Source organism: Notothenia coriiceps, unplaced genomic scaffold, assembly GCF_000735185.1.
Source record: "Notothenia coriiceps isolate Sejong01 unplaced genomic scaffold, NC01 NC01_scaffold00018242, whole genome shotgun sequence".
NCBI classification, from domain to species: Eukaryota; Metazoa; Chordata; class Actinopteri; order Perciformes; family Nototheniidae; genus Notothenia; species Notothenia coriiceps.
In genome coordinates, this window is record NW_011350943.1 from 49,219 (window position 1) to 59,887 (window position 10,669).

Sequence of the window (10,669 nt, forward strand, 5' to 3'; positions counted from 1 at the left end):
ATGTGCACGTTCGTGTGTGTTGGAGGAGGGGGTCTGTAAGGAAGTCTGACGGAAGGGGCAGATTTGTTCCAGTTGTGTACTTTCAAATTCTAGCGCACTCGAGCTGGTTTCTCCATTCTTACCTACCCTACCTTTAAAGGTCCCCTATTATACTCTTTTTCATCAGTATATTATAGGTCTCCATATATACAAAACATGTCTCTGAAGTGTTTGGCTCCAAATATCAAACAGATCGTGCATTGTAGCATCCCATAATCCCCTCTGTTTCAGCTCTGTTTCAAAAGTCTAAAGTCTAAAGATGGAAATAAGGAGCCACCCCCGGCCCCCTCTGAGAGCAATATTTGGTTAAAAAGCCACAGTGGTGCTCTGAAGGAGGAGATATCAGGTGATAAGGGTCAATAAAAACATTAATGACATACAAAGTGGCTCCAAATCTTCTTTTATGGGCAGCATTTTACTGTTTTGGTAANTGTGCATTTCCTGGGTCCTAAAACCACAGGTCAGATGAGGTAGAAAAACTTAAAATTGAAAACTTACACCGAGATCTTAAAATGGGGTTATTTAAAAGTGGACACTTGTACGGTGAGTCACTCGGAGTTACATTACATTTTACATTACATGTCATGTCACTTGTTAGACGCTTTTATCCAAAGCGACTTACATACTCAACACTGTAGACAATCCCCACAGGAGCAATTTGGGGTGAAGTGTCTTGCCCAGGGACACAACGACATGCTGACTGCAGTGGGGTTTGAACCTGCACCACACGCCGTTGATACTTACACTTGAGTGATGTCCATGGTGAAGGTTCCTGACCAGGGCTGCAGCAGGAGGAAGGTCTTGAGAGTGAGGGCAGCACGGGGCACCAGCAAGTAAGGACACCACACTGGATCTGAAAAATATCCACCCCATCAAAAGGAACATGCATATTGAAGAGGCCCTATTATGGTTCTTGGGGTTTCCCTTTCCTGTAATGTGGTGTATAGGTTTTTGTGCATATATATTATCTACAAAGGCTAAAATACGAAATGTCCCTCAAGAGGGAGTTTCCTTCCCACACATTCCTCCCCCTGCCTGAAACACGTCCTCCATTGTAGTCCTTTGTTACTTGCGCGACATAGTGACATCACTACTACGTAAAGTTAACATGTCACAGTAGAGACACAAAATACAAATATGAACCTGAAAATGGGCATTATAGGACCCCTTTAATGCCAACTTGAGTTGTAATACATCATGTGTCATTATGTCCTGCATTGTGTTATTGGATATATTTTTAATGAATTATTTCTTAAATAATAACTCTTTATCCAACTCATTTCCCCAATCAAAATTCAATATGCACTTCTCTTTCCTTCCTTCCTTCCTCCACTAGCTCACCGGTCAGGTCCTGTTCATCCATGCGGTAGCTGGCGGACTTCATGGCCATCTCCAAAACTCGGATACAGCCATCGTCAGAGGCCAGAACAACCTTGTCTGACGTGCACCAATCAATGTCCAGGACCCGGTAGTTCACGTTGCGCCCGATCCGCATGCTGCTCACCATTTGGACCTGCGAGAAGAGGAGGAGGGTCAAGATGCTCGAGCTGTCACTTTAAAGCTCATTTGAAAGCATGGGCAATAGCTCTAGGAAGATGGTGGGATATTAAATGTTTCTCAGCAGAATTTCAGAGGAGAAAGGAAGGAACTATATGGAAGAATTTTTGGATTCAACATAAGCAGAGGATGTGTGTAACATTCAAGTAATTTATGTTGGGTAGGCTCAGTGGACAAAGAGCCTTTATTCAGAACAAACCTCTTTCACTGGCTTTTTATGCGAGTCATTGCAGCCCGACTGTCAGCAGAGCACTGGAGCATTTCCAAGATTTCTCCTGCTCCTCCCTCTCCACCCTCATTCTCCCCTGCTCCTCCCTCGCCTCCCTCATTCTCCCCTGCTTCTCCCTTCCTCCCTCTCCATCTCCATCTCTTTCCAGCCATATTGCTCGCTTCCCTCTTCCGCTGGATCCATCTGTTGTCTGGCTTTTACGATTTGGGTCAAACATTTTTGTCTTATCTCAGCTCCCTTACAGAAAGACAATAGTGCTCCAGTGAGACCCTCCCCCTCCATCTCACACTAGTTAACTGGAGCATCTCTTGGTTGTGCAAATCCATCTGCTTTTCCATTTGTATACACAATGCTGCTGGCAAAGATCACACATATCTTGGTGTGGATATGGTATAAAAAAGAAAAATCCAGTCTGTGACATTAGATCATATGATAAACTGGAACGCACACTAGCCTTAGGGATTCTTAGATGAGGTGAAATGAAGACAGAGCAAAGAGAGGACTTTCTAGTTTGGGACGACTTTGGGGAAACAAAGTTAAAGAGGAGGCGAGGAAGCGTGTCGCACACAGGAAACAGGATCATCCATCCTGTTATGGTTGAGCTTATTTACACCACTGAAAAGGCTTTAAGCACTTGTGTATGTGTGCAGCGCATTGCAAAGATTCTTTAATATAAGAGTACAATTACAGTTATTACCACAGCGTTAGTTTGAGAGAGGACATTAGCGGAATATATTGCAACACAGTGCATAGTGCTTCAGTGATTACACTGCTATGCAAACACATTTTTCTGCCATGGTTAATCTGTTTAAATGTTTGATATTCTCCTATTAACTTGCAGCCCCTTGCAGATGTTTTACTCTTATTATGCAGTGCAGTCAGGTGATGCATGCGGGGAGTTTTTAGTTCTGTAGCCTCACCTCTTTGGTGTCCCAGACCTCTGCTCCATCTGTGTACATCACCAGCAGCTTCTGGTTGCCCTTCCCCGGGGCGAAGCGGATCTTCTTCACCCAGCCACGGTGTGTTGGTATTCCCCTGAAAGCATCAACAACTCGGGCATTGATTTTATTTTTGTATTGCCTCACCAAATGTATTTACTCACTCTTGAGTCAGAAAAAAACAATAAGTATAGACAGTCGAGCCATGAATATTCTACAAGTTTGCTTTGGTCTTGATTAAAAAATCGAATGAATATATCAAAACTGAAAAAAGCCAAGAGAGGCAAGCAAGAAACATTCATTCAGATGATCTGCTCTCTAAACCTGATAAAAACTGTTGATCTGACCTTCCACCTGTTTTTAAGTCATAAACAGGACTTAAGAACAGGTGGAAAAAGTTTTGCCAGGTTGAACTTTTAAATATGTTTTTTGGTCCATAAAATGGAAATGTTCCTTTGTTATCTGAGGAACAAGTTGGAAATAAACTAACTTTGTGTTGTCTGTGAAAGCACGTAAAAGAAAAGCAGCCTACCATTGCCGAAATGAATATAACAACATAAAACACCTCCGTAAAACAAAACAACCTAGTGCAAATAAATGCTTTGGAAAAAGGGTAGGTAGTAATGCAATGTACTGTAGGTACAATGTTATAGGTGTCTTAAAACCTTGGGCAATACAATCCTAGAGTTGATACCTGGACAAACGGGCTTTGAGGTCCCAGAAGTTGAGATTGCCGTCCACGTCCCCGAGCACCAGGGTGTCGCCTTTCCAAGCAATGCACGCGATACTACCCATACTGCCCTGCAACACAGAAGGGATGCATATATACAGTTAGAGAGGACAAAGTAGGAAGGGCTTTTACCCCTGCTAAATGATCATGTATTTAAAGACTGCTAATTATGTCAACTTAAAATAAAGAAATAATTAAAAACACCATCATTCCAATATATTGTCCAAATACCATCTCCTAAACTTTATAAATCTCATTGTGTTCTCATAAACTAAGAAATGTTTTTAGTGTTGATCGTTATCTGTGTACCAGCCCAGGGACTGCAGATGCAAATTCATTTGAGCTATAATCTGGCATATAGTATATTGTCTCTCCCTGAGATGAATGTATTTGTATGCATGGTCTTTTTCAATAAAGACATAATAATAATACAAATCTATTAATAACTAAGAGTTTTGACAGCATGGCTTGATGGTGAACATCTTTCCTGTATGGTAATCTTCTATTATATAATATATATGCCGTTAATAACTGTGCAAGATATACCTGGCTGCTAAATCCTAAGAACTGTTATAGGATGTGTATTTTGTAAATTGTGTAACTTTTTATTTTTATAATATTTTTTATTATATTATAACTTTTTTTTAACTGTAATACTTTTTAATGCATGTAACATTATGTAACATAACATTAAGCTGTCTGTGGCTCTTTTTCTGCTGTAACAACGTACATCTCCTGTCTGTGGGACTAATAAAGGTATTCTGATTCAGATTCTGATTCTGATATAAAGAAACAAAATGATATAGTAGGAATTACACTGTCTAGTAGCGGTTACTGAAGTTGTACCCTACTAAGACAACCCGAAAAAAATCCATGTCATCCAAATCATCTTATACATGATTAGAGGAAGGACATAAAAAAATGCTGTTAACATGTCTTCTCTTTCAGACAGCCAACAAATGGGTCGTTTAAAAAGTGCAATGCCAACAGCATATAAAAGGTCTTTTCCTTTAGCTATAACAACAACAACTCTCTAGCCAAGTGCTAAACAAGCACGACATCTGAGTTTAAGTAGGGCTGCGCAGCAAGACAGAGCGCTGATGTGAAGACATTTAGTGTCAGCTCTGCTTCAGTGTGTACCCAGTGGATAATAGGACCAAACTTTTTAGGGGAGAATCTGTCAGTTTCCTGACAGAGATATGAAGATCTTCTATCATTCTGAAAGGACTATAAACCTCCGGGCTATGCAAATCTGTGAGCGATGAATCTGCAGCCATCATGAAAAATACGGCTTTAAAAATCCTCCAGGTAAAGCTCCAGTGTCTGTCTGTGCTGTGTTTGTGAGGAGAAGGCCACACACTGGCTGTCAAGCTATCTAATCTGCTCCTCCGGAATAGACTTTAGTACCATATTGGTTTTTATTTAGAAATACTGTATGCAGCAAGATGAATTTTTCCATCTTGAATACAAAAAATAAACAGAGACTGTTTGTGATAAGGCGTGAAATTGCACTTAGTATTTTGAGAGCAGATGTAGGCAATCAAAGAAAAACAACAGAAGGTGCTGCTACTTTACATCATGACTCAGCTTGAAAACATTACAGGCAGTCCAAAAAAGGTTCCTGAAAACAAAGACATCTTAAACAATAGCTTCAATGTTATGTTACCTTGGGGGGGGGGGTTTTAGGGGGGATGGACGCTTGGGAAACTACAACAACACCTTTCTTTAATCAATTATAAAAAGCAACTTGTTTGGTGACACGACTACTTGCAAAGTAATCAAAATAAATCCTGTCTTCAGTAACAGCTTGTGTCTGTTTACCAGCTGGGCTGTTTAGCTGTCACAGCAAATTAATAGCTTTAGATGCCATTCAAGTAAATAAATACAGTAACATGTTCTTTCTTTTCCCCTGAGTCACGCTCTGAACCCGCCGAGAGAGCATGTGCAAAACAAAGCTGGGACAACGTGATGACACACTGATGACACATGTCAAATCACTCGCATTCAGGTAATCGGGTAAAAATGTAAAGCTGTAGAAGCTGTTGCACATGAGGATGCACACTTTTTATTATTCAGCCAACATGTATATCAACCCCCCCACACAAGATACACAAAATGAACCTGAATCACACAGAATATGGAGGGGGAATGATTGCTTTTACTCTATGGGGGAGGAACTTGTGCAGAGAAGAGGACGGTTTTACATCTTTGTGTACAGTAAGGATTAGCAGAACCACTGGGAATAGCTTTGAGCGAGGATGTGGATGACCTTGACAAAGTCCAGGAGGATATGAAGCTTAAGGAAACATAACAGTTGACACAGTCTGCGCACTCACATCAGGGGGAATCCTTGCACCATCCTTGACTGTGTTGCCCTCTACGGTGATGTGGTACACCTGCCCGTCAGTGTCCGTGAACACAAAGTGCTCCCTGGCTGAGATGGCCTGACTGGACTCTGACTTGCTCTCTGCGTCCTGCAGGAGACTGTGGAGGAGAAACATGACAGTGGTAATGTTTTACACTCTTTAAAATATTTCACATTTGAAAGAGTGTAAACCAGTTCTAGGCCAGTGATTTCCAACCACGGATTCTCGGGGGGGGGAATGAAAGGATTGTAGAAAAGCTACAAGTCATTTCAATAAAAGATGATGCGAAAATTGCATAATATAATGGCTAATAGTTGACATAGTTAGCTAGAAGTAACGGATAAATTGACTTATTTGACCAAACTGACCAGGACATTGACAGTTAAACAGTCTGATCTCAATACTATGTACTTTTGTATAATGATTACTGTTAAATAGCATACAGTTTCAAATCAATTATTAGTTTGGAGCATGACTGGTGGCCTACCGTATGGTTGCTTAAATTAATCTCACATGAGTTGGGGATGGCTCTGAGCGAAGCCCCATTTTTTTTATGTCTGGGAAAAAAGTACTAAATTTTAGACTCCATTTTGGGAAGATGATAAAAGATAAGAAAGTCGTTTTGGAATAAGAAGGATTAACTGTTTGGGGGGGGCGTGGCATTGGGATATATATTTTTTTAATCCTCTGGAGCAGAGGGAAGAGCTGTGGATTATTGTTATTGATTAGTGCATCAGTCTTTCTTAGGGTCAAAAACACTAAACTCACAACTTCAAATGAAAGCGTTCAGTTTATTTAATAAAAGAGCACATGTTCAATGTGAAAAGTGACAGTAGATATAGATTAGTTGCAATTTGGTGCTATATATATATTTAAAAATTAAAAATTAAAAAATAAAACATCTGGAATTTCAGGGGGGGGCGCGGGGCTCCGTTGGCGGGGCGCAGCGCCCCTCCAAGACAATGGTAGGGGAAACACTGCACACCGTTGAAGCTCTGACTCTGCCTGAGGGTTTTCTATCCTGGCAAAAGACTTCATAAAACTAAATTGTGAGATCTATAACGCCGACCTTATGACTGAGGATTCCACGATGCTCTGCTCAGCGTCTGACACGGTCTGCCGAGCCATGGCCTCCCTCGCTGCCATCTGCTTCTTCTTCAGGCTCTTCAGGTTGTGGGACGGGGACCACTCCTGATTAGACACACAGGGTAAAGCAGTTACAGAATCACACCCAGACCCACACTCATTTTCTGGACTAACAACAGGCGAAAAGCAGACAGACAGAGACTGGAGGTAAGGAGGTGTGATTTGCATTCTGAGGAGCTGCTCACATAAATGAAGCTCAGGCCCGCAGGAGAGCAGCCTTCCTGTCTAACTGCTGGAGCACTGTGAATGCAGTCTGCTTGACTCGAGGTTGTAATCAATATGGAAATGAGACAGCAATACGAGGCTGGGGGAGGCCAGCATGTATTATTAAGGTTACTGCCGTTTTTTATTCGCGCTGTGGAGGATTTTACTGCCCCACTGTAAAGTTTGTCCAGCATAACTCTTCTTTTATGAGCATTTCTCTGGCCTAATGAAGCCGCTGCTTTTTGCTGAGCTTGGGAAAAATGTTCAGACTAATCTTTGAAATGGCCCTCTCCACAGCAAGACGGTATTATCACAAAGGAAAGAGTCAACAATGGGTGTTAAGACAACACCTTCAGTTTATTTTGTTACAGTAAATATCCTAACTGGAGTTATGCAGCAGTGTATTTAAAGAAGCATAGCTAAACATGTTTTCTTTCTGTTTATATTTCAGTTTTATTGTTGCATTCTTCTCTTCTTTTTTTTACTAGCAACTCAGAATGGATAAAATTGTTTCATTATTATGTAGGTTCCTACCAGTGCAGTAACGGTGGGGAAGTTCTTAGCCATCTCCCGGAGAAGCGTTCCCGTCCTGGTGTCCCACAGCTCCAGAGGTTTGTCTCTGAACACAACCACCAGGTACTGCCTGAGGAAAAACATCACAAACACACACATTCAATCTCAAAACATATGCTGCCAAAGACCCCACTACAGGGTCTAAAAAGGCTTTTATAGGGTTATTTCTATATTGAAAAGGGCAGGTGACTTGGATATATTAAAGAGGACATATGATACAAATGTTTAGGTTCATTTTGTTTGGTGCCTCTACTGTGACATGCTTTAATGTTCAAAAAGGTCTTTATTTCTCACTGTCTGTGATTCAGCACCTCTTTTCACCTTCTGTCTGAAACCAGAGCCCAGTCTGCTCTGATTGGTTAGCCGGCCGACTCGTTTGTGATTGGTCAACCGCTTTGAGATGTCCCATCCCTTAGAATATATGTATTTGAGAACTAGCCAATAGAAGCGTGAGTGTTACATAGTGATGTCACTCATTTAGGGAAGATTTGAGCCTTTGTAGACCATTTGCATGTACAAAAACCTATATAACACACTGCATGAAAGGGAAAAGCCCAGAGCATAATAGGGCCTCTTTAATGTTAGCTGGTGACTGTCGCACATAAGTTATTGATGTGTCATATTGCCAGCAAATTGATAGAATAGTTTCAGAAATGTGTTTACTATCCATAGTATAAAATACGTTTTAGATTATTTTCAACTATTTCTCAAAAGCGTAAATGCAACAATGATGAGTTTTCAAAACAATTCTTGCCATGTGTCCAACTTTTAAACCGCTTACCTACCCAGGATAAAGATCAGGCCAAGAAACAAGCTCTCCTTCTTGAAACATTTCAGAGAAGAAACTCAGAATTCAACAATGTGAAACACTGCAGCTACGGGCAGCTTCTCAGTGAGCTACGGTGTATGAAAGCATGCAAACCTCTCTCTGTAACTCCATCCCCTGGCCCATGCTATTATAAGATTCTGATCTGTAGAGGCCTGGTTGAAAAGAAAAAGATACAACCGATAAAAACAGATATGATGCACTGCCCTGTAATTATATCTTCTTGAACTTTATATGGTTTCAATACCCGCTTTGCTTTGTTCAGGGGCAACTTTTGCTGAATTACAACAGGCAATATAATTATATTATAAAAGGCACATTACTCATATTAAAACTCCTAATTCCTATAACACAAGAGTGTTTCTAGGAGTTGAGGACAATAAGGCCAAGGTCCTCTCCTTTCTTCTTTGGATAAACAAATTATTAAAGTCTAATGTTGTTGATGTTATTCTTTATGCACCCTGGCACCCAATGCACAATAAAATAAAAATTACTTGAATTGGTAAAACTACTTAAACTTCTATTTAGCATTTAGCTAAAACGCTAAGCTGTTGTAAGAGTAGCTTAAAGGAGCACAATTTATTTATTTTTTTCCCTTTAATGTAGTGTTTTATAGGTTTTTGTGCATGTAAATATTCTGCAGTGGTTAAACCCCATCATTCCCATTTCCAGTTTCTCTCCCACACCCTGCAAGAAATACTTTGATGGGACTCCTTTGTTTATTTCCGTGACATAGTGACATCACTACCCAACACTCGCGCTACTATTGGCTGGCGCTCCAACACATTGTTCGTGGTGGGCTAATGGGGGGACATGTCCGACATATCTGTGAGCAGTTGATTAATCAAAACAGAGGCGGCCAGCTAACCAATCAGAACAGACTGGGCTCTGGTTTCAGACAGAGGGTGAAAAGAGGTGCTGAGAAAAATAAAGACCTTTTTAACTGACACACTCATGTCCGTTACACAGCAATATTTACCTACAGTTTATTAACATTACCATTATATTGCAGCTTGGATCATACAAGACCAAGTGAGGCTGTTGCAGCAACAGCCCTGAATGTGTGGAAATGAGAAGCAATGCGTTTCAAAAGCTCTAATATTTAACTTTTTATCCGTATGGGAAGTGTATTACTTGCATTTGTGAAGCAGATTGTAAGTGATACAATATACTATAGTATGTTCATGGCCATGACCTAGAGCATTGTATTCATCGCCTCCATAGCAAAGAAATGTAGGGAGTTTTGCTCTTCTTAGCAAAAGAGCAAAAATGCAATAGAAGGCAGAATATTCAAAGATGAAAATTTTCAGCATAACACATTATACACCTACTTTGCAATTGATACACGGGGCTAAACAAGGTTGCTTGGCATTGTCAAATAGTGGTAGATACAGTGTGGGGCAAAACAAGTTTGACCCCCACTTTGGGAACCCCTGCTCTAGAGCAGTGATGTTTTGGGGCTGTTGCTGGGCAACACAGACTTTCAACTCCTTCCAAAAATTTTCTATGGGGTTGAGATCTGGAGACTGGCTAGGCCACTCCAGGACCTTGAAATGCTTCTTACGAAGCCACTCCTTCGTTGCCCGGGCGGTGTGTTTGGGATCATTGTCATGCTGAAAGACCCAGCCACGTTTCATCTTCAATGCCCTTTAAGGGCATTGAAGATGAAACGTGGCTGGGTCTTTCAGCATGACAATGATCCCAAACACACCGCCCGGGCAACGAAGGAGTGGCTTCGTAAGAAGCATTTNTCTTCCATGGTGAAAGTGGCCGCCTTGTTGCTGGCGAGTCATTGAAGTACTGCTGCAATGCACGCCCAATGACGCACGCCCAATGACGGCATACCAAATGAGGGCACGCCCAATGACGGCACGCCCAATGACGGCACGCCCAATGACGGCATGCCCAATGAGGGCATGAGATACATTTGTGCGTGCACGAGATGGAAGGCTGACAGACAGGGCGGCAAAAAGTTGTAGTTTTTACAGTATTACGGGTTCCACAGATGACATTTTTTTATGGATTTTTTGTCAAAGCACTTAAGATATTCATTGCTATCGG

General features: G+C 41.2%; 1 protein-coding gene across 1 annotated transcript in view; it reads right to left on the reverse strand.

Moving 5' to 3' along the window:
* LOC104950847 (WD repeat-containing protein 11-like) overlaps window positions 1–10,669 on the reverse strand; it is a 67,299-nt gene that overhangs the window by 10,412 nt on the left and 46,218 nt on the right. Inside the window, exons 16-22 of the mRNA XM_010777422.1 lie at window positions 7,744–7,852; window positions 6,929–7,050; window positions 5,830–5,977; window positions 3,458–3,564; window positions 2,746–2,860; window positions 1,381–1,552; window positions 784–892 (exon numbers count right to left, since the gene is read on the reverse strand). Coding sequence (XP_010775724.1) covers window positions 784–892; window positions 1,381–1,552; window positions 2,746–2,860; window positions 3,458–3,564; window positions 5,830–5,977; window positions 6,929–7,050; window positions 7,744–7,852 — 882 coding nt within the window. The remainder of the gene's footprint in view (window positions 1–783; window positions 893–1,380; window positions 1,553–2,745; window positions 2,861–3,457; window positions 3,565–5,829; window positions 5,978–6,928; window positions 7,051–7,743; window positions 7,853–10,669) is intronic.